The sequence below is a fragment of the Amphibalanus amphitrite genome, unplaced genomic scaffold (assembly GCF_019059575.1).
Source record: "Amphibalanus amphitrite isolate SeventyFive unplaced genomic scaffold, NRLGWU_Aamphi_draft 000081F_arrow, whole genome shotgun sequence".
NCBI lineage: Eukaryota > Metazoa > Arthropoda > Thecostraca > Balanomorpha > Balanidae > Amphibalanus > Amphibalanus amphitrite.
Genome location: NW_024881577.1, coordinates 282,218 through 304,569, shown reverse-complemented (window position 1 = coordinate 304,569; position 22,352 = coordinate 282,218). Strand labels below are relative to the sequence as shown.

Here is a 22,352-nt window from a genome sequence, read left to right as displayed (position 1 = left end):
TACCCCTATTAGTGGCAGGGGGGGGGGGCTGTTTACGACCCCCCCCCCCCCTGATATCTCGAGATCTAACGGGCCGATTTTCAAAATGCAAACGGCATTCGATTTCGCTCAACGTGATCTACATTTCTAAAAAATAAAAATTAAAAAATGTCAATAGGGGGGGGGGGTAGAGGGGGGTAAAAACGGGCAAATTGCAGATACATTTTAGACTGTTTATCGCGGCCAGGTTTCTGAACCAATCTTAACGCAACTTTTGCCGATCGATAGAGAATGAACCAGGAATTTACACGGATCCTAAAAATATGCATTTTCAAAAATCATAGGCGGATACAGATCATTGAGATTGGGGGTACACAAAAAGTATAGTAAATAAGGTTTTTGTTGGTACTGTTTCTAAAAAGGGTGGTAATGGTCTTGTTATGTTACAATGTTCTTATGAGAGAACGACTACAATTGTATTGGTCATGCATAGGCGGTGTCAGGGCACCTATGTTGGGAGGTAAAACATAACCCCCCTTTTTGGACGCCTGGATCCGCCTATTATAGCAAAAACGTGTCAAAAGAGGATGCACAATAACTTTGTATATGTTATCACATGATACCTTTCATTCACTGTTCGTAAAACTGGTGCATACAGTTATAGTACATCAGCATCGTGATCTTCGCCCAAATGACTCGCTTCACGAATAGGTCCCCCAATTCCCAGTGCTCTGGAGCCGCCCCTGGTAAAGTTATGAACTTGAAATTTTCAGGGAATGTGCCCAATTTAGTGTTAGGAAAAGTCAGAAAATTTCAGCATCGTAGCTTCAGCGGTTTCGGAGATATTCCCGAAAAACCTGAGGGGTGGATGGAAACAACCCCCCCCCCCCTGCAACTAATAGGGTTAAGCAATTAAACGTTATTGCACGTGCACATATTTTTTTGGTGTCAATTCCTGCGCCGATGTTTTTTCTATCCAATGGTGAAAACGTGAAAACCACATGTCCTTAGCTACTTCTTGTTCAAAGCTATCGTCGTTTTCCCAAGAGACCACCCGAACCTGCGGCGCACCATGAAAAAGGAGTCTGGCAATGGCCAAAATCGCGCGCCAAGCGCCAGCGCGAGGTCATCAGAGCTTATTGGCTTATTGTTATGGCTACACAATGGACAATTGCTATATTTTCATCAAAAAAAAAAAAATACACATAGGCACGATAAATGACAGCAAACACTACTCCACATAATCGCCTTCAAGCATCACACACCGTTCCAGCCTCGTCTTGACCCACTCCTGGAACGCCGCCAGAAGACTGATTGGCGCTTTCTTTCTCAAACCGATGAAACCACCGACATATCGTCTGTGGGGAGGCTGCGTCGCTCCATACACTTAAAAAATAAATTTTCTGATCTTGGTAGGCCTTTTCCCTACGACAAACTGAGCTCTAATGACCTTGCACTCGGCGCTGGCGCGCGGTTTTGGCCATTGCCAGGTGGTGCGCCACAGGTTCGGGTGGTCTCTTGGGAAAACGACGATAGCTTATAGCAAAAAGTAGCTAAGGACATGTGGTTTTCACCATTGGATAGAAAAAACATCGGCGCATGAAATGACACTCCAAAAATGTATGCACGTGCAAAAACGTTTAATTGCTTAAGGCACTTCCATTACTTAATAGTCAACCCTAGTATTACCTATGCCATCGATAAAATGATCTTTGTTTCTACTACTTCTGTGATAGTTTGTAGTCAAGTTTTGCACCCGATCCAAAAGGCAATGAGATTATGATTATGAAGGTCTTTTTTTTAGTTGAAAAACAATATAAGGGTAATACATAATACAATACATAAATAATACATCAAATATTCACTGCTGCAAGATTGGCTGGAAAATAGGGCTGACACATCTAATATTCAGGGTTCCTTCATTGATTCACTCTCCTTGCCATCCTTTCTTGCCTCTATCTTTCCGACACAAGGAACCCATTACCTACTCAACCAGGTGAGATAGCCAGATGAGATAGGTATCACTGAAGCTGAGGTCCAAATGAGCTTTTAGGGATATACCTATATCTTTCCTTTCTATACAGGGATGTTTTTCCACGTGCTCAATCTAGTAACAATATGCAAGACAACCTGACTGACCCAACTATGGTCAGCACTGTCAGCAGCCACTTCAAACTTCATAGCAGGGCTGCATAAGGAAACTCTATGACAATGACATATTAACCCTTGCCGAAACTATTGGTTTTCTACATACGCGCCGGCCGAGGGGGGGGGGGCGGGTACGACACCACCCCCATCGCCATTTTGCCCCTGGTGGAGCTAGCGCGTCGCGAAAAAAAAAAGCGTAAGCGCCCTTACGAGACGCAGAGATTGATACCCGATTTTAAGGTCCTAGGTCAACCGGTGACCTCGGAGGTCAGGTCAAGTACACCAAGATACGGTTCCGTTTTTGGCGAATAACTTCGCAAAAAAACGGCCGCAGAGCCGCGATTTTGGCAGCGTCGTGTTCGCCTCGCTCAGGCGCGTCGAATGATATACTTTTTGTTTGGGTGAGGTCAACTTAAGGTGTTGACCTCGGGTCACGGCGAGGTCACGAAATTGGTCGAAGGAGGTCATGTTGCATATCATTTGATTCGGCAGGTCTTCTTGAGTCCATTGGTGGCTTTCCCGAATCGCTAGCTCAATTAGATCGGGAGTTATTGACGAAAAATTAATATGAATCTAATGACGTCATAAATGACGTCACGCAAGGTCAACATTGCAAAAGTGACGCATCGAACCTTGCAAGGAAAGCATGAAATCACGATTCTGCGTGCTTGAGATAGTTGGAGATCGTTCCCGGCGCCAGAAAAGCAGTTTTCATTTTTCCCCATTGCCTTACAATTTGGTGAGGTCACGAAAATGACCTGACCTCATATGACTTTTAGGGAAAATCCGGATATACAAGTTGTGAGACTCCTAATGGGTACTAGGTCCTGGGAGTTTCATTTCCCTGTGAAAGCTCCCTGGCAGTGAGGGGCTGAGGGCGTTGCGAAGTTGCGACATCTGAAGTCCGTGCAGAAGTTCACTTATGACGTCATAGGTCAGTGACCTGACCTGACCCGAAAATGCGGTTGGTGTCAAAAGATCTGACTTGAATCAAATGTCAGGTATGTCAAGTTTCAGCTCTCTATCACCAGCGTGGTCGGAGCTATCGCGAAAACCCTACGGGGGGGGGGGATGGCGGCACCCGCCCCCCTCCTCGGCCGGCGAGAGTTAACCTGCGCCCCGCTGGGGCTCCTGGATTTCCTCGCCCTGCTGGAGGGGGGGGGAGAAGTTGAGCACCCCCTCCCCCCCCCCCCCCCCCCACCACCACCTCTTCTTACTCGGCGCCTGAGCCACGTAGCGACACGGGAAACGTGGCGTTCGAAACAGCGTAAAAATAATGACGAAATTTCAAAATACATCAGTCACTTTTTTTGGGCCAGGTCAAAGGTCAGGTCACAGAGGTCATCAGAGGCCAAATTTCGCCAATTTCCAGGTCCAATGTCGAAAATTTAAACAAACCGGCGCATAACTAAAAAAAGCAATAGAGCTAACAAGCTACAGCACACCCCAAAAAGGGCATTTGATAGCCCTTTTAACACTTTCTGAATAATTGTCTCAGATTTGAACTGCTGTCATCGGTTTTGCCTACAGAGGGCAACAACTGTGAAAAAGGCTATTTTTCGGAATCAGTTTTTCTGCAATAACTTTTGACTCGAACCTTGCACGAGCTTGACCCGCGCCGGGCCGGGGGAGGTGTTTGAACCCCCCCCCCCCCCCTTGCGGTGCATCTTTTCCGCACATGTTGTGAAAATGTCAGACCCAGGGCTCTCAAGGTCAGGTCACCAGGTCACGTCAAGTGACCTCACCTCAGAAAAAGTTGCAATCCTCGTCATAGCAACACCGACTGAACGATCACCTTGAAACTGTCAGCGATTGATAAGAGCAACAGTATGTACAAAATGTATACCTATATCGGAAATTTGATATCGGTGGTATAAGGTCAGGTCAATTTTGCGACCTCTCCATTACCTATAAGTCAATGGGAGAAAATTTAAAAGAGCCTCTTTTGGACGAACGTCATTCCTAACACTCTCTAACATCGAGTTACAGGTAAGCGTGACAAGCTGAATCCAAAAATAGCACCCGTGGGCCGTGACCTCTCCTTATGTCCCTGAGGTCATATCAGGTCATGAAAGGTCCCCAGCAGTTTTCTTGCCAATAAATCTTGACAGCTGACATGCTAGAGCGATGAAAACACCTCAGTTGTGTTCAGCTCGACGATACGGATCGACTGATATGCAACTGACCTTTTCCGGTCAGGTCATGACCGTGACCTAAGGTCAAATTTTCAAAATGACATTTTAAGGTCAAATTATGATTAATTCGACGCGCCTCGACGAGACGAACACGATGCTGGCAAAATAAATGTAGTCACTGTCTTGAGTCAAAAGTTATCGCAGATAAAACGTTTTTCATAAAAAACTGCTAACTAATTTGGGAGTTGTTGCCCTCCGGAGGCTAAACCGTTGACCTGAGGTCAAATCTGAGAACAATACCCGGAAAGGTCTGTAAAAGGGCTATCGGATGGGCTTTTCCGCGGCGCTGTAGCTCTAATGGTTTCCGAGTTAGCCGTTGGCAGTTTCCAAAATTATTAAAATGGACTAAATTCGACCTTTGATGACCTCTGGCGACCTGGCCTTTGACTTGACCCAAAAATGACTTAAGTGTTTCCGTCATTATTTATTTTTGACTGTTTTTCTAGGGCCGCTTACCGCGTGACGCTACGTGGCCTTTACACATCCCGTTCACTTTGAGGTAAGGTAAGGTAAGGTAAGGTAATCAGACTGAAAGTGCAGTCAAGCCAGCACTGAATAAGGGCTTTGACCACAACATGTAGGTTTCAGCACTTGCAGTTTTCTCTCTTGGCAGTTCATTAGGGTGGAAACATGGGCCGCCCGTGCCCACAGTAGTTTCACGCAATATCTGATTCGCAGCACACCATGGCCCCGACTGGAAAACATCCATACACTACTCCGGACGCCCGTGAGACCCACTTGCACCAAAATTCGGCGCAAGCGATTTTGTGCTGAAATTTCTGCATGATGTGCGCCGAAAATTTGGTGCTTATTTGTGCCAAAATTAGTACACTTTTATATATAGCACATGAACGCATCTACCGATCAAGGCTATATCAACCAGACAGAGCGTTCTGGGGCCTTGGATGCTCTCCCATGTTTGAGGCTTGAGCGTCCAAAAACGTTTTATTTCCCCGGAAACCCAATACACTTAAGGCACTGAAGCGTCGCGCCATGAAACTAGGCCGGAGCCGGAAGTTCCCAGGCCACAAGATTCGGCGGAGCGGTGTGCTCGAGGCTGGCGGGAGCCAGCGAGGGCCGGGAAGCGGAGCAGCACATGCTCAGGCACATCAGCCTCTTCTTGGCACATGGCGCAGAGCGCCGCGGGGCACAGCTTGTCTGAGCACTGCTGGCACGAGACGGAGTTGAGACAGGCAATTTGGTGCACGTATTGGAGTGAGCAGCCCCAGGGCCCAGTGCCCCGACCCCATCTGGTGCTCCGAAACGCCGTCCTCTCCGGGGATGGAGCGGTGGCGTGCTCCCGAGGAGTGGCTTGAATAGTGACTCAGATCAGTTGTCGCGCCATTGATGCAAGGCAGCACAATGAACCGCCCGGGTCAGTGAGTGGGCGTCCGAGAGCAGGGTGGCCGCTTGTTTCCCCAGGCCGTCCGCGTTGTCATTCCCCTCAATACAGCAGTGGCCAGTGGGCATGGACCCATTGCAATATTGCAAAGGGATTGCAAAGGAACCCATTGGATGCTCAGCGATGTTCAACAAGATCTTCCGTACCTATATCCATGCTGAGGGTTGAGGCCTCATCTGGGCGGCCGCTTCTCCGCCAAGTAGACACAGGGCGCCTCCCCATTTCAAGCACGTGATGACCGCGGCGGAGACGTCTCGTCCCGACACTTCTCCAGAGCCGCCCACTGCCCACAGGGCGAACCTGCTGCCAGCTAGACTGGCCAGAGCTCTGTTCGCCCCCCGTTTACTTATCAGCAGGCTGCGAGCATGCTGTTAATTCTTGGCTCCTCATTGATCAAACTCAAATGGTCTATTCGTTAGACCGATGAGAGGCCAAGAAGCACCAGCAATAACTTCCACATATGGGGAAAACCAACAGCACGCTGATATAAAAACAACGACCGAACAGAGCTCAGTGTACCTGTGCCAGCTAGGTAACCATCTTACGCCAGAAAATTATGCGGCCACCCTGCACCGAAAAATTCAGCCGCCGGCCCGCCGCCATGCGCTGAATTTGGCGCGTAAAAAGTGGCGCTAGTCTTGGGGAATAAGCAGTGTCCTATCCAGGAATACTTCATCCATAATACTGCAAAGGTACACCTCAGTTGGGCAAACTACGGGGAGGTAATCAAGAACTTGATTAATCAAGTTCATGATTATTTTATGCCCATATTTGGTCATGTCTGCAGCCTGTCACGAAAACGGCTGAATCTCGATTCAGGGTCTACGGAGATCCACGAAAATTGTAAGACCGATAGAGAAGAAGTCACTCTACACGTGCAATGTTTGAATGATTCAAGTTGAAAATCGTGAGGCGGTAGATTGCAACCAAAACGTAATCAACAACTTGATTACGAGGCGTCGTCCCGGGAGTCCGATGATCAACTTCTTGATTATGCAGCCAGCTGGCTAATCATGATCTTGATTTCGCATTCAGCTGGCTAATCACGATTTTGATCGCGCTGATCGTGCTACTGGCGAGCGTTGAACAATGCAACTAATTAAAAGATACAATGATAATCGTGTATATTATTGACAAAATCAATCAGTTTTGGTGGGATGGAATTTATGTTGCAGTTAATGTTTCTCATGAATGACTTGACCGAGCCTGTTCAAATTTTTGTGTGGCTAGAAGCCTATTAGCTATAAGTTTTGGACAAATCGGGGATAGGATATGTTTGCACACGCGCACATCATTTCTGTATCTCCGGAACGGCGTCACCGATTGTTTTTCAGTTTTGGTGGGTGGCTAGAGACTTAATAGCTGTAAGCTTTAGACAAGTTAGGGAATAGGGATGTGGCACACACATGTGGACTTGTGCACGAGCACACCTCTTCTCGCGCTTGCTCGCTCACATTGCCGAACACGGATCTGAAAAAGACCACCCCGAGCAAGAACACCGCTGTCCGCGATAAGCGGCCTGACCATAAGTCAGCTCAAATGATAATCTGCATACGACCACATATATTGGACGAATAGCGTTACAACCCTAAGCCCGTGTAACCAAGCACAGATCAAAGATATATTTCAAGAAATGTGTATTGAAATGTGTATTTATAGTCCGCGCCGATGGAAGGCTCAAAGAATTGGCAAACGCTTCCGACACCCCGCCGCGGCATGCTCTACGGGGATCTCACTCCACTTGCTTCACGGTCGCGATGGCCGCCGCTGATGGCGGCACATCGGCCTTCACTCCACCAAACACTTTGGTTCTCAGAAACCAATTCAGATTGACCATGTTTTTAGGAGTTTTGATGTTAAAAATCCAAAAGGCGGCCTGCCACAGCAGGAATGCTTGGTCTGGTGGCGCCGATACCACCTCCTGGGCCTCGACGAATACCGCGTCTTCCCCGCCCAGCTCTCCATTCACGATTATGGGATGGAAAGTTTTGCGGGCCTCCGTTGGCTTCCGTCGTCTCTTGGAGAATGCGCTGCAGGTTCTCCCAGCTGATCCCCTGCAAAATGTTCATAACCAAATTATAGGTACACTTAACATTGCGTGGGAGAAAATGGAGGAGAAAGAATAGGAGAGAAGGAGGGAAAGAGTAAAGGAGGGAGAGAGAGAGGAGAGAGGAGAGAGAGAGGAGGGGAGGGGAGGGGAGGGGAAGGAGGGAGTGAGGAAGGAAGCAAGGAAAGATGGAAGGAAGAAATGATGGAGGAGAGGTAGACAGATGTAACAAGACAAACAAGACAAGACATGGACCTGATGTGTTGGCACAGGGCACTGATACTACATTTCGGCACATGATGTGAAAATAATGTATAATGCCTCAGACTCAGCAGTCTGGAAAATGTAGGTACAAATTACACATGTATCAGTAAAGAAGTTTCTGCATTTAGATTAGAATGAATTGTTTTGAAAACATTAGAATAGACAATGCCTGTATCTTGAAAAAGGATTAGATTGGCCTGTGTCAGGACAAAACTGGGGATGAGTCATGTGAGCTCGCAAAGTTGTGCCAGGCAACTTCATGAGATCACACTGAAGGAGCTCCAGCGAATTATTTTCAGCATGCCCAGCTCGAGTGTGCAACATGTACACTGGACTGGATCATTGTAGTGTCTGAACGTGACGCACCAAACTCAACGTGACACACCAAACTGAATGTGACGCACCAGCGACAAAACAAAACACTACAACCATCTATTGCAAAAGCAATTTATACATACCTGCACTGTGTGTCCCTGCATCCTGGCCTGCTGTCTTGCATGAGGGCTGCACATAATACAAATGCAGCTGTAGTTAGTCCGCTTAATTCCAAAGAAGTTAATCATATCATTTTTTGATTGAAAATTCCTCAAGGTAGGACCGTAGGTACCATTATCACAAGCTTCCTGAACAATACTGTGGTGACGCCCACCGCTACAGCGAGGAGGTGGTGCTTTGATGAGCTGTGGAAAAACAGACACATTTGCAGTCACCACTTCTATTATTGTTCTATGAATCCATGACAAAGCCACTTAGAATGCAAGTATGAATAACCTAGCATAAGCCGAAGTTTAACTTTTTATTGAAAACTAAAAGATATATCCTATTGGTACCTGCTTGCACAGATAATTGACAAGAATAAATGATATGGCCACACTACAAACTTCTGCACAACCTGCCAGGCCACAACATTTCTAGCTACTGTGGGCAGTTAAATGTGCCTCTCTAATCAACAATTGCCCCAAACAACAAACTATGCCTATTATTTACTTTAAGATAAACTATAACCATGTAAATAGCAATACACTTTGTAAATAATTAAAATATTATACCGCGGAAAGCATGCGCCATGATAGCCTACAAAATCATCATAAATTCTATCGCGATATTTCAACATTTATACCGACGCACATGAACGTTGAGGCTATTCAAATTTACAAACATGATCTAAATTATTGAAAAAATGCTAATTTTTCCTATAAGAACCAAATTACCAATAATTCGGCGCTAATTTCCGGCCTCACCCACACACCGACAACACGACAAATGGCGGCGTGCTAACAGGCGACGGTGCCTTTTGGAAGAAATGTTTATTACGACCAATTTAAGACGTGTGTAAAATGAATGTCCAATTATTTATTTTTAAATTAGAAACGTAAAAATGTGGATAAAAGAATAATATCCGCCTAAAAAGGGCTTTAAAAAATATCACTTTTCTGAAAAAGTTAGGCTAGCAGTTTATCTTTCGCCATATGAGCTAAAGTACATATCCCACTGCTACCGGTCCATATCATTTCGGGAGAATAGAATATTGCGTTTCACCTGGTAAAAAATCGTGTCGATATGGACATTATAACAATCGATACGAAACACTTGAATAGTTCGGTGCACGAAAAGTAATCAAAATCTTGATTACAACTCCTTATATGGTCATGCCACGCCCCATTTTCATGACGTCATAATCATGAACTTGATTAATCAAGTTCGTGATTACCTCCCCGTAGTTTGCCCAACTGACCTGTTGAAATTTGCGAGGCAATAAAAAGAGACAATATCGACGCATTCATCAATGCCTGTTCTTTAACAAGGAACGTCCCGAATAGCTTCAAACCAAAAAGAAAATAATAAATGAGTGATGAATTGGCATAAAGCATGCACAAGAAACGCAGATTTTCATAACAGATAACTAATAAATGCAAAACAATCGTTGAAACCTCCTCACACAATCGCCGCACTGGCATGTTATTTACGTTGATAGATATTACAATTCGGAGCCTAATTTTAATGACGTCATTAGTTAAGCTTCAGGTAAATGCATTTTTTTACAGAAAATAAAGGCTAAGTGACGTTCAGATGCTTAAATCGCTCTGAAAAAAATGTGTTCCTGTATTTAAAAAAGAAAAAAATTGACTTGAAACAGGTGCAAACTGTTCAAACAGAGAAGACTGGAGTGTCGGCCTATGACCTTTTTATCAAAGCCTGTGACGTATTGATAATGTAATTGAAAACATCTTTTGAAATTATCATCTCCTTGACCATTCAGGATTCAGTTTGCAGATTCAGTCCCACAAAACCAAAACCAAGAACCAAAACGGCGAGACGAGTGCGGCCTTGGACGAGTGGGGGAGCACACGCTGATAGGCCGCGATTTGATAGTAATTCATTTTAACTTGATCGACCTTGCGGTTATTTTACTATCAAACTTATACTCAGAAGATACCATACAAAACGCTGGATTACGTAGGAAGTGTATGGTTGGCATTTAAATGGAATTGCATGATATTTGAATGCTTACCAGTAGGTACCAGTAGGGCCCTGTTTCACCGGTGATAGCAGCATGCTACTATCAAATTGCGCGAGCTGACGTAATGTGATGAGGTCACACTAATGACGTTTCGTTTAATCCGTGAGCTGCGTTTGGAACAGAGTTGCTGTACCGTCGAATTGCGTTTGATACGTTTGTTTGATTGCACGACCGTGAAGATGTTGGCAGCAATATTTGATGACATCACACAGATTGACGGCGTCATGGCTTGTTGATGTTTCCATGGAAACCCAATCTGACACGTGTAATAGCAGCGTGCTGCTATTGCTATCACCGGTGAAACAGGGCCTAGGTAAGCATTCAAGGTCCCGGAATGCTCAGTCTGGTTATTATAGCCTTGATTTGTAGATTTGCACATGTGCTTTATATAAAAGGCTTAATTTTGGCACAAATAGGCACCCAATATTCGGCGCAGATCATGCAGAAATTTCAGCGCAAAATTGCTTGTGCCGGATTTCGGTGCAAGAAAGTCTCGGGCGTTCAGCGTAGTGTATGGATGTTTTCCAGTCAGGCTACATTCCTCTGACCTCTCTGAGTTCTTATTGGTCTCTTATCTGTGAACACCTTAACCTTCAGTTTTTATTTTATTTATCAGTTGTCAGGCAGCCACATGCTGAATGCTTGCAGAGGCAGAGGGGCTGAACTTATCCAAATATGGGTGATGACTACTGACAAACCGACAGCTATGGTCTATGGGCTGTTTGGAGCATACAATTGTTTTAACTTTCCACCTTGGTAAATTAACACCTGAATAAGATTATCGTGGGACTCATGCGCATCAATGGTCACACCAGTAAGCAGGGCTGCGGATTCGATGATTCGATGGATTTTCGCCTTTCGGTGACTACGACTCAGACTCAGGCTTTCAAAAACCAACTCCGACTCTGGGCAGAACTGTCGACTCCGACCGACACCAACTCCGACTCCGCAGACCTGGCTGGGCTGCGGAGTGCATAGTCGACGAGTTTTCGGTGACCCCGACTCCGACTTCGGTTTCCAAGTCCGACCTCGGCTCCGGTCAGAACTATCGACTCTGACTCCGACTTTGCAGTCCTGCCAGTAAGTATCAGCATTGCCACATTCCTAACAAGATGGTTTTTCTTTCTATTCATTTTTTCTAATTTTGTTGCTTGCCCTCAGGTATGGCTGCCGTGGGACCACGTTTCTTCGCACTTCTGTTGGTGGCATCTGTTTTTGTCTTCTACCTCACAGTGATAAATTATGAAAACAGACTCTCGGCGCTTCAAAGTCGCCTGACATATATTGGTGAGCTATTAAAAATTTAACTTTTAAAACGATTTACACAAATGTGTATGTCGACGCGCTATTATTTGCTGTCCTGTCTCGATTAAATAGGTATTCTAGATCATTGACCCCTGTTATCAGTGTGCAGAGGTCTGTGGTTGGATTTTATCGAGCACATCTCAGATTTAATCTTGACTAAACTTAGCATGAGTTATATTGAAATATACATATTGCTTGGTTCATCTTTGTTAAAATATTAGCATATACGAAAGATAGGTACGAATAACGGTAACGGGAAACGGAATAAACAAAACATTAATCAACATACAGTTAGAAGGCCGCATTCACCCGGACCTCCCTCCGACTGCAGTCACACGAGAGAATAAACACTCAGCTTTGTGAAGGATGACAGTACCACCGAGTCATTATTTTCCCAGAGCGACGTTTGTCCACGCCGGATGCGGACGCTGCCGAGACGGTCGGGGATGAGACGGTGGTCATCTACAACCGGGTGCCCAAGACGGGCTCCACAACCTTCATGGGCATCTGCTACGATATCTGCGAAAAACAAGGATTCAACGTCATTCACCTCAACACGTCCAAAAACGCCCACGTCATGTCGTCAGTCGATCAGGCAAGAGTCGGCTTCATTCAGCATAGGCGGTGGAACGGGGAGGGCACCGGGGCACCGTGCCTCCCTTTGATTTTTGCATTTTAACATTAGCCCTATGGGCGTTGCATGGAAAGAATATGGGACCAAAAGTCGGCAGTGCCCCCCCCCCCCCTTAATTGAAGGTGTTCCGCCGCTACTGTCATTCAGTGACATTTCTCAATTTACTGCACTTTCCGTTCACTGTGGCATTGTTTTTGCATTATGCAGTAGTAATTGAGATTGGTTCTTTGACTGTTTTGGTGTGTTTGCGCTGCCATGTAAAAATACTCTGTCGTAACTTTTTGCTTTTTTCTGTTACACAGATGGAGTTTGTCACCAACATTACAACGTGGAAACAGCGTCTTCCAGCGCTCTACCATGGCCACATTGCCTTCATTGACTTTGCAGCGTAAGTCTCTCTCTCTCTCCACCGCCCCGACCTGTGGCATTACCATCTGACGAGAGCCGGGCCTAGCCGGCAGTGTCTGCGGGTGACACCGGCTTTACAGGCCAGCATAACAATGAACTAGGATAATTCCACGGCCCGATTTGACCTAGCGTCGCATTATTTGGGGTTTGTGAGCGATGATATAGCGACATTTATGAGTAGCACTATGGGGTATTGTTCGGTGCCGCTCTCGTGGTGCGATTCTGTTGTGACCGCTGTATCTGATCTTTTGACCGTTCTCCTGGCCCAGGTTTGGTGTGCAGCGGCGGCCGATATACGTGAACCTGATCCGGCGGCCGCTGGACAGGCTGGTGTCCCACTACTACTTCCTGCGGTACGGAGACGACTTCCGACCGCACCTAGTACGGACGCGGGCCGGAGACACGGAGGTTAGTACAGTCAGCCGGGGAGACAAACGGGTGAGCCGAGTCAGCCGGGGAGGCGCGGGCGGGAGACGCAGAGGTGAGTTGAGTCAGCCGGGGAGACACGGGGGTGAGTTGAGTCAGCCCCGGGGAGACACGGGGGTGAGTTGAGTCAGCCGGGGAGACACGGGTTTAGTCCAGTCAGCCGGGGAGACACGGGTTTAGTCCAGTCAGCCGGGGACTGGGGAGACGCGGGATGGGAGATACAGAGTTGAGTCCAGTAGGCTGGGGAGACGCGGGTTTGAACTCTGACACATAGGTGAGTCCATACAATCTAGCTGTGGAGGTGCGGGCCGGAGACAGAGGTATGTCGGGGAGACACGGGCTGGACAAGGGGTAAGCCGGGTGGACGGGCCCGGAGACAGACGTAAGCCGTTGAGACGCGGGCCCGGAGACAGACGTTAGCCGAGGAGACGCGGGCCGGCTGTCAGCTCCGTCACACGGTCCGTCACATAACTGACTGTCACAGGAGCTGTTGGTGACTTGTCGTGGATTGCTTGCAGGAAGGACACATTGTCACTCCTGGCACGTGGCTCAGTTATGTTCACTGCCCACTTAGTATGCATGACTATCGCAGCCCGGGATTGTGCTCTGGTAGCTTATTCTCACGGTCGCGACGCCATATAATTAACATCTCACCGGGAAATCTCGTTTTTCATAAGTTCATTTGCTTTGGGTGGCGATGTATTTGATTTACCTGGGCCGCATTCCTGCTAATATTTTCTAATACTCAGAACGAGCGACGTCTCCTACTTTTTTTTCTCTCCCTCTCTCTCCCTCTCTTCACCCCCCAAAGGAAATTGTTGTGTATAACGTGTTTCAAACATGAGCAAAACGACGCATGCTGCCAGACTAGGGTTCTGGTGGCTTCATCAGTCTGAAAGCGTTACCGGCCTGGATAAGCCCGGTCGGCTCAGTTACACGCCCACTGCACGGTCTCCTTTCATCCCCCGCCGCCGGCTGTTCCGTGCGCTCTGTGACCTTTGCCGACCCCGCCCGGTCGGTCTGTTTATGTCAGTTATGCACCGCCGCCCTCCGACTCTAAATGTAGTCTGGGACAGATAGTCGCGCCCAGCGGGTCGGTGTCGTATCCGTCTCTTGTTAGGGACGGCACCCGGCTGGTGACGAAATGAGATGAACGATGAGACCGACTAAAGATATTTACGACTGTTTTGGAGGACTGGATGATTTTTTCCCGTAGAGCCGTAGATGGTGCCGTAGCGGCGGGCCGGTATTGCTTGTCTCACCCAACGGCAGTCCATATCACATGCTACGTATCTGTCGGCTCATTCGCCAGTCATTGTATTATTTCGTCTTGTGTCTCTGATTTTTCTTTTGGTTTTGTCTTATCTTTCAAATCAAACGTCATTTTGCTGACTTTGCGGCGTATTCCGCCTGTTTGCAGACATTTGACGACTGTGTGCGTCTGAACCACTCGGACTGCCAGCCGCGGCTAATGTGGATCCAAGTGCCCTTCTTCTGCGGTATGGCGGCATTCTGCTGGTGAGCATCCCGCTGTGATCAGCGTGGGACCGTCTGAGTGGTATCATCTCATACGAGTGCTCTGTTTGATAATGATGCTAAGTCTACTCTAGATACATAGCTGGTCACATAATGGTCCCCATCAAGGCGCCACTGCTCCAATATTTACCAACTAACCACTGATATCAATATCCCCGGCCAGTCGCCCGATAAACGTCTATGTGCATACTGTATTCTGTCTCGCCTAGCTGTTCCACGCTGACTTATTGACCCCCGCAGGGAGCCGGGCAGCCGGCAGGCCCTAGAGGCCGCGAAACATAACCTGGTGCACCACTACCTACTGGTGGGCACCACTGAGCGACTGCCAGAGTTTGTGGCCCTGCTGGAGGCGCTGATGCCCAGCATGTTCTCCGGTGCCAGCCGCGCACTCGAGAAAGGTACGGAATTGTGAGCCGCTGGAATATTCGAAATGGTTTTCAAGCGTGGAGGAGGCCGTTCAATCAGTAATTGGTGTCTGCTTGGTAATAACAAACCGTGCGCGATCGGTGTGGCATTTGACTGAGTTGGTGGATGCTCTACCATGGATTCGACTATCTTCAGCTCAATGGATGGTCATGCTGAAAATGAACCCCGCTGATTCACCGATATTTCGATGTTTATGTGAGTATCCGAGTCGTTTATGCTAAATCTACGTCACTTGTTGACCTTTATTGACTCACCGTTTGATGCTCCGTGCAGGTGGAAAGTCGCACCTGCGCAAGACGCAGCGGAAGCTGGAGCCGTCGCCGGAGACGAAGGCGACCATCCAGGCCTCGGCCGTGTGGAAGGTGGAGAGCGAGTTCTATGGGTTCGCCGAGCAGCAGTTCAACTTTGTCAAACAGAAGACGATGGTGGCGGCTCCCGGCGGCCGGCTGCGGCCCAGGCCTCGCGCCTACCACTACGAGAAGATTCGACCCAACAAACCCAAGTAGTTGACGAGGCGCCGGGCTGTCTCTCTGAGGCGAGCTGGGAGTCTAAACCGTCCTTTGAAGCTGGGCAGGGCCCGTTGTTAGTTGTTGCTCCGTGGCTGTTCATTGTTCTCACATCGAGAGGAGAGAGGCCCAGTAGCGGCCAGCGCTGACTGTTGTCGGCACCCATGAAATGGTCTCCACTGGGACATTCCTGCAGGTGGATGGCCCACGGCGGACGGATGCGGCCCCGGGGACTCTCAGCTGTGAAATGGCATTCGGAACGGTGCTGCCACGCTGACAGCTGTGCAACACAATCGTTCCTAACGCGATCGGCGTGGCCAGGGCTCCTCCGGACCTGTGCAATGATTTCAGTGGCTCGGCCGCTGATGGCATTCAATGACATCCGTCAATCAAACGGAGCAAGCCTACTAGAGAACGCTCAAAGCGTTCGACAGAGCGGCCACATCAGTGTAACACGAGTGACTCGGGTCTGCTGCTGAAGACTGCCGTTTGTCGCCGTGTTGAGGGGCGTCCGGAAAGTTTTGTCGCGTGCTTGTGTTTTCAGCCTTGCCCACGCTGTGGGCGTCGCGCTCGGCGGGCGGCAGGATCGGGGAAGACGTCTTCCAGTTATCACTCGTCGCCTAATGCGTGATATGACCGATAGGAGGGCATTGTGGAGTTTTAGATTAATCGTGTTCAGATAATATGCGGCAGAACAGGGTAGTTTTGGTATCGCTGCATACATTGCGCTGGACAATTGCCTGAAAAGGCAACTTTCCTATCTATTTATAATGCTTTTTAACTTGTAATATTTAAACACCTAATTTTAAAATTTTATAGTTGACGTAATGTGGCCAACGCCATTTTATTATTTAATATGTAACTTGTAGCTCAATTGGATTGTCATTATAGTTCTCATTCAAAGTCCAAATAGTTGATAAGGCAGGTTACTAGAGTTTTTTGTGGTCATTCATATTGCACATTTTCTTTGTACATAAGAATTTTATGCGTGACGTTTCGCATAGCTCGCATGAGTTTTGCTGTGTTATCAGGTGGTGATTGTTGTGTATATTGAAATTTAAAACGTGACCTTGTGTTAATTTGATCAAAATGCCTGGCATGAGCATGCATTAATTATCAAATATTTGACGCTACCGCCCCCGTAGTTATATATTTGAACCTTTCCTTCTTGAACGTTTAACTTTACATTCGCTATCCGCTGGACACTTCCTTATTTTTGAACAACAGTGCCTCCGTTGGCTACCACTTGGTGTCTGTTTTGACTGCGCCTGGCGTCGTTTGCCGCTGTGCCAAAGCTCTCCTGCCTGTAGCGAGTGGCTCCCACTGCACAGGGTACCCTGTTGGGACCAGACCGCCGCCGACTGCGGGATCCGGGACGAAGGGCGCTCAGCTCCCGGGGTGCCCCACGTGCGACAGCCGCCGGAGGGCCGCTCGGTTGATGCGTGGGGAGCCCCCATGTGCTGCACCGTGTGAAGGCGGCTCGATGCTGGCCGCGAGAGCACCAATGTGATTTGTTATCAGCCCCTGTGACGCAATGTTAGTCCGAGAAGTTTGTGCCGATGTCCGCAACTGGCGGAGACGCTTAATATATACAAACGTGATTGGTAACTGTTGGCTGTCTGCAAACCTGTAATGGTTTGGCATATTAGTGTATGATATCAGCGAAGCGTCAACTTGTCCATTCCGATTTCACAGCCCACTGGGTAAGCGCTGCTGCCTCTTGGTATGATCGGACACGTGCCTTCCAAGTTCTAACGCGCCTTAACATTGAGTATTGCCGAGTTACGATAGATTTGGCGTTGGCAGTCCTAGTTACCACAAAAAACTAAATATTTTCTAACAAAACCACTCAAACCTGCAGTCCCCGCGCTTCCCTAAGACGCCGAAGCATTCAACACAATGTAACGTGTATTTGATTTCAACAGTCTGGCGAATCGTTCCGCGTCGTTCACTCTGTAGCATGGTCTGTCACTCGGCGCGCGGCACACGGGGGCAGTGGCGAACTGAGGCAGCTGCTCGGCGGTCATTGCACTCGTCCGGAGAGGGGGCACTACTTGGTCTTCTGCTTCTTCCGTGCCTGGTGCAGCTTTTCGGACCGCTCCTTGGCCTGTTCGTACAGCTGCACCAGCTTGCCCTCCTTGGCCAGGATCTTCAGCAGCTGGGAACGAGCAGAAAACGTGAGACTAGGGCTTAGCGGTCTCAGACAGACTTTCGGGCGCGTTTAGAGGAAGCCGGCACGACATGACATTCTTACACAAAACTCTTCGAGCAAGTGGCTGGCCAAATGCAATCCTATTACAGACTTCTTCTATTTTCAAGAGCAGCAGCTCTACAAAAAGTAAAAGCCCGCTGTTGTAGTTGACGTGTGCTACAGCGCAGTTCAGCCTGTGCGCGTCCGTGGCAGAGCGTAGGCCGCTCAGCTCGCGTATTTTCGGCTCACCTCCATGATGAACGGTATGTAGTTGTGTTTTCGGCGGATGTTCTCGGTGCGATACCTCTCCATCTTCTTCTCCTCGTCTGAGATCAGCATCTGGACCCGGGCCATCTCCGACTGTATCGAGTCCGTCTCCATCCCACCTTCCTGTAACGACAGAGCAGATATACACTACGGGCCATCTCTGACTGTATCGAGTCCGTCTCCATCCCACCCTCCTGTAACGACTAACGACAGAGACATCCCACCCTCTTATAACGCCAGAGCAGTATTACGGGCCACCTCCGACTGTATCGAGTCCGTCTCCATCCCACCCTCCTGTAACGACAGAGCAGATATACACTACGAGCCATCTCTGACTGTATCGAGTCCGTCTCCATCCCACCCTCCTGTAACGACTAACGACAGAGACATCCCACCCTCTTATAACGACAGAGCAGTATAATTACGGGCCATCTCCGACTGTATCGAGTCCGTCTCCATCCCGCCCTCCTGTAACGACTGACCATAATTACGGGCCATCTCCGACTGTGTTCAAAACATAAAAATTGTGATGTTTTTGCAACCCGGCCAAGTCTCCAAATGTGTCTCCGAATCTGCCACCCGTCCTCTATAAGGCACAGCGTATGATGATCTGCGTCTATGTAGGCATTTAACAGCTCTGCCGTTCCCGTATGTTCCACCGACCTGCGCCTTGGCCTGCAGCTGCTCCAGCTGCTTCTGGTACATGGCGCGCCGGTCTGAGATGATGGCCATCAGGTTGAACCGGATCTCGCCCTCGCTGTACCTGACGGGACAGCGACACACGGTCACAAGAGAGGACAAAAGTACCACAGCTGCGGTGAAGGTACTCACACTTAGAACGCCGGGAAAAGTGGCAAAGATAAGCATGCTGTGAGATACACGCCTGAGATGGTTGACTGATATACTATATCACACGAACCAAAAATCGCTGAATCGAAAATAGTTCCCGATAGTACGGCATTCGGGCATTCCTCACATATTGGCTGCCACGACACTGTTGCATCGATACTTTTTCACACCGTACCATAACACATCCCAACAATCAATCACACTCATTCTCGCTCGATCCAACTGTTCCCCGGAAATATGACCCATCTTTCCCCGACCGGCCCTCCGTTCCTCACTTTTGCATGCGTTTCTCGATGATGGGCCGGGCGGCCTGCGTCCAGTCGGCGCCCTCCGGAATGGGCCCGTGGTCCAGCGGCGCCTCCTTGAGCCCGTCCAGCTCGTACAGCCGTCCCGACAGCGGGATGTAGCTGACAAAGTGGTAGACGTCGTCGTCCTTGGTGGCCGCCCGGTTATCCAGCTCGAACAGCGTCTGTCTGACGGAACAGGAGCGGGGTAAGGCCGGCGGCTGGGGAGTGTCTGACGGATCAGGAGCGGAGAGTTAGGCCTAGACTGGCGGTTATCAAACTGTCTGACAGATCGCGAGCGGGGCGAGACTGGCGGTTATCGAGCTGTCTGACAGATCACGAAACGGGGCAAGACCGACAGGTAGAGCGCACGCTAGTGAATTGGCATGGTTACATGGAAAATTATGTTGTCATGAATTATCATTTTTAAAAAAAATGATAAAACAGCTTCATCTGCATGAGCTTAGTCGCCCAAAGCTGTCACCAAACAGTGTTGTTCTCGCAAAACCCACATTCATCAGGAATACCCTGATAACATTGCCCATTTCCCTCGACCCCTCTGTGGCCCTCCTCATATCCTCACAAAGCCCTCCACCGCGAACCCCACTCTGAAGTCCGATTCCCCAGTCTCCCACTCAATAAATGTAAAACTCCCGCACACTCCGCTCACCTGGCGAACGAGTTGTGCACGGTCCTGATGACATCCGAGTTGCTGAGCGCCAGGCCGCGCGTGGCCGGGTCGAAGCCGGCGGTGAAGTCGCGCAGCTCGGTCAGCGTCGAGCTCAGCTCCACGTCCGGGTGGTTGGTGTTCATCAGCACGCTGAGAATCGCCTGGGTGGCGCACGCGTTGTTGATCACCTGGTGAGGGGGGCGGTAGAGAGCGGTGTCAGATCACAGATGTCACGTGCGTGGGGTGCTTTCGGTTTCCGACGGATTACGGAGGTCGAGGGATCGGTGGGCTAAAATCAGTCCATACTTGGAAGCTAAGCTCTGCCATGCATCAAACATGACAGGGCTTCAATTGTTTGTTTGTCTGATGGGGTTTCAGGGCGCGTCGATGTCGAGATTACGATGCAGCAATTTAACGACACATCGTTCACGCACGAGGATCCACATACCTGTTTGGCGAAGAAGATGTTGTCGAGCCTGCTGTCCTGGACCGGCGTGCCCTCCACAGTCGAGTCAGGCACCCATTTGAAGAGAAAGACGAGTCCGTGCACAGGCCTGTCCACATCACGTTTGTCTGTCTCAGTATTGTGATATTGACTTTGGTTAGGTAGGTATAAACACTCAACTCTGTAGCACCAATTGTAAGCTGCAATGAGATGATAGTACCTAACTGCATAGTGTGGCACCTATGTGTCACCTGCATAATCCTACATCAGTTGGAGAAACATTGCCTTAATTCATTATTCAGTCACAACAGAGGTACATGTTCTGATAGATACCTTCCACACGCTTGCAATGCCAATTGCCATGGAATCAGATGATCAGACTGGATCAGATACTTGTTACTGACCTCAACTTGGAGAACATTTCATCATCCATGCTCCATACCTCCTCCACCTGCGCACCTTTCACACCTGAAATTGTCAGAACAGTCGTAACCAACACTTACAATACACTTAAAATAATTCAGCAAAATATTTAATCAATTTTCATTAATTTATCTTCACATTCATTTTGAGTTGTCTGGATTGGTTACTGATGAGCAGTGAGTCCATGAAGAGTATGAAAGAATAAATACTGAAGGATTACACATCTTGGATTACACAAGTCAGGTCAGAAAGCCCATACCGAATTCACGGATGAGTTCAGTGAAGACACCTGGGTCACTTTCAATCAGGCACCAGTTTCCTGCCCCACCATCTGCCATATTTAGCTCTTGTGCTGTTTATCTGAAAAACAGAAGAAAGACAAGGATCATAACACAATTGTGAAGTGTGCTGGACTTGTGATACCAACCCTCATGACACAGGCAATAGCAGACCTGTGGAAGGGGCGTGATGTGTTCACAGCGCCCTAAACCTGTGATCAGACAAGCGGCAAAATTTAAAACTTTTCGGACTCTGGATAGGTGGCAAATGGTGGCAATCAACCGCTCGATCCCCACACACTACACACTTAAACTTGACATTTACCCAGACAGGCAGTAGAATGATGATTTGTGGAAAAACGTCTCTGTGACCTTCTTGTTCTGCTTGTCTTTGGCCTGCTACAACCGAATTACCGTAAGGTAAGGTAAACTCAAGGCCATATATAGTGGTAAACTATATATGGCCTTGACCTAAACACAGTGTATTTATATACACTGTGGTGGTAAACGTAAAAACACGTTTTTGTACTAACCCAGCACGGTAACGAAACCCGGCACGCGCGGTGTGCGCGTGTTTACACAAGGGCTTATGTGTCAAGGAATCGCCAAAAACATCAGAAAAAAGCTATCACACTTTCAATGACGTCAGATAAATGAGCGATTCCTTTCCTATAAGTCCTTCTTACAACAACACAAAGAAGTATACTTTATAAAGAATTAGGTAATTTCTTGTTCACATTACTTTTGAATGAAATCTAGAAAAAAATGTTGAAAATTGACACAACAAAAACTAAAAGAACTCGACGTCATCAACCGACGAGATAAATTGATTTACATAACGCTAATGGGCTGTCAAGTATTGGGCAGGCCTATGTCGTCCCCTATCTCTCTGCGTGTCCACTAACACGAATGACGTCACGCATGTGGGCGGAGCTATGGGCGGAGCCTAACGCACGCGGCAGTCCAAGCCGCCATATTTGAATTTGTATTTTAATAGAATCTTGCCGATATTTTGGGTGAAGTCAATTTATATGGATAGCTTGGTGACAGTTTAGCTATACGAATAATAATTTATTATGGATGTGCCTATATTCAGCTTGAAATTGCAATTAAAGTTCCGCACCGCATAGATTCGAACTCGGGACCTT

General features: G+C 48.1%; 2 protein-coding genes and 1 long non-coding RNA gene across 4 annotated transcripts; 1 reads left to right on the top strand and 2 right to left on the bottom strand.

Moving 5' to 3' along the window:
- Positions 1 to 7,348: 7,348 nt before the first annotated feature.
- Positions 7,349 to 9,993, bottom strand: LOC122379620. Its single transcript, XR_006256202.1, has 2 exons — positions 8,494 to 9,993; positions 7,349 to 7,778 (listed from the first exon to the last, which is right to left on the bottom strand). It is a non-coding gene; the product is annotated as an uncharacterized LOC122379620 (long non-coding RNA).
- Positions 9,994 to 10,306: 313 nt separating this feature from the next.
- LOC122379592 (heparan sulfate 2-O-sulfotransferase 1-like) lies at positions 10,307 to 17,403 on the top strand. The gene is made up of 8 exons (XM_043361908.1): positions 10,307 to 10,355; positions 11,718 to 11,843; positions 12,260 to 12,456; positions 12,798 to 12,883; positions 13,173 to 13,311; positions 14,750 to 14,847; positions 15,106 to 15,263; positions 15,565 to 17,403. The coding sequence occupies exons 2-8, from the start codon at positions 11,720 to 11,722 to the stop codon at positions 15,795 to 15,797; spliced, it is 1,035 nt and encodes a 344-aa protein (XP_043217843.1). The 5' UTR covers positions 10,307 to 10,355; positions 11,718 to 11,719; the 3' UTR covers positions 15,798 to 17,403.
- A 284-nt stretch (positions 17,404 to 17,687) lies between these two features.
- Positions 17,688 to 21,797, bottom strand: LOC122379593 (ubiquitin carboxyl-terminal hydrolase isozyme L5-like). 2 transcript variants are annotated; one of them, XM_043361909.1, is made up of 9 exons: positions 21,738 to 21,797; positions 21,186 to 21,286; positions 20,908 to 20,971; positions 20,507 to 20,612; positions 20,059 to 20,246; positions 19,380 to 19,577; positions 18,919 to 19,018; positions 18,238 to 18,378; positions 17,688 to 17,955 (listed from the first exon to the last, which is right to left on the bottom strand). In XM_043361909.1, the coding sequence occupies exons 2-9, from the start codon at positions 21,262 to 21,264 to the stop codon at positions 17,848 to 17,850; spliced, it is 984 nt and encodes a 327-aa protein (XP_043217844.1). In that variant the 5' UTR covers positions 21,265 to 21,286; positions 21,738 to 21,797; the 3' UTR covers positions 17,688 to 17,847. The 2 variants fall into 2 exon arrangements, with proteins under 2 accessions (XP_043217844.1, XP_043217845.1); XM_043361910.1 differs by having other exon boundaries at positions 21,530 to 21,773.
- Positions 21,798 to 22,352: the final 555 nt, after the last annotated feature.

Excerpts from the sequence above, each read along its gene's own strand:
- LOC122379593 (XM_043361909.1), bottom strand. The coding sequence starts at position 21,264 with ATGGCAGATGGTGGGGCAGGAAACTGGTGCCTGATTGAAAGTGACCCA. Across the intron at positions 19,019-19,379 it reads ATCGAGAAACGCATGCAAAA|GTACAGCGAGGGCGAGATCC; the intron begins GTGAGGAACGGA and ends CTGTCCCGTCAG. Across the intron at positions 18,379-18,918 it reads AGCTGCAGGCCAAGGCGCAG|GAAGGTGGGATGGAGACGGA; the intron begins GTCGGTGGAACA and ends CTGTCGTTACAG.
- LOC122379592 (XM_043361908.1), top strand. The coding sequence starts at position 11,720 with ATGGCTGCCGTGGGACCACGTTTCTTCGCACTTCTGTTGGTGGCATCT. Across the intron at positions 13,312-14,749 it reads CGCGGGCCGGAGACACGGAG|ACATTTGACGACTGTGTGCG; the intron begins GTTAGTACAGTC and ends GCCTGTTTGCAG. Across the intron at positions 14,848-15,105 it reads GGTATGGCGGCATTCTGCTG|GGAGCCGGGCAGCCGGCAGG; the intron begins GTGAGCATCCCG and ends TGACCCCCGCAG.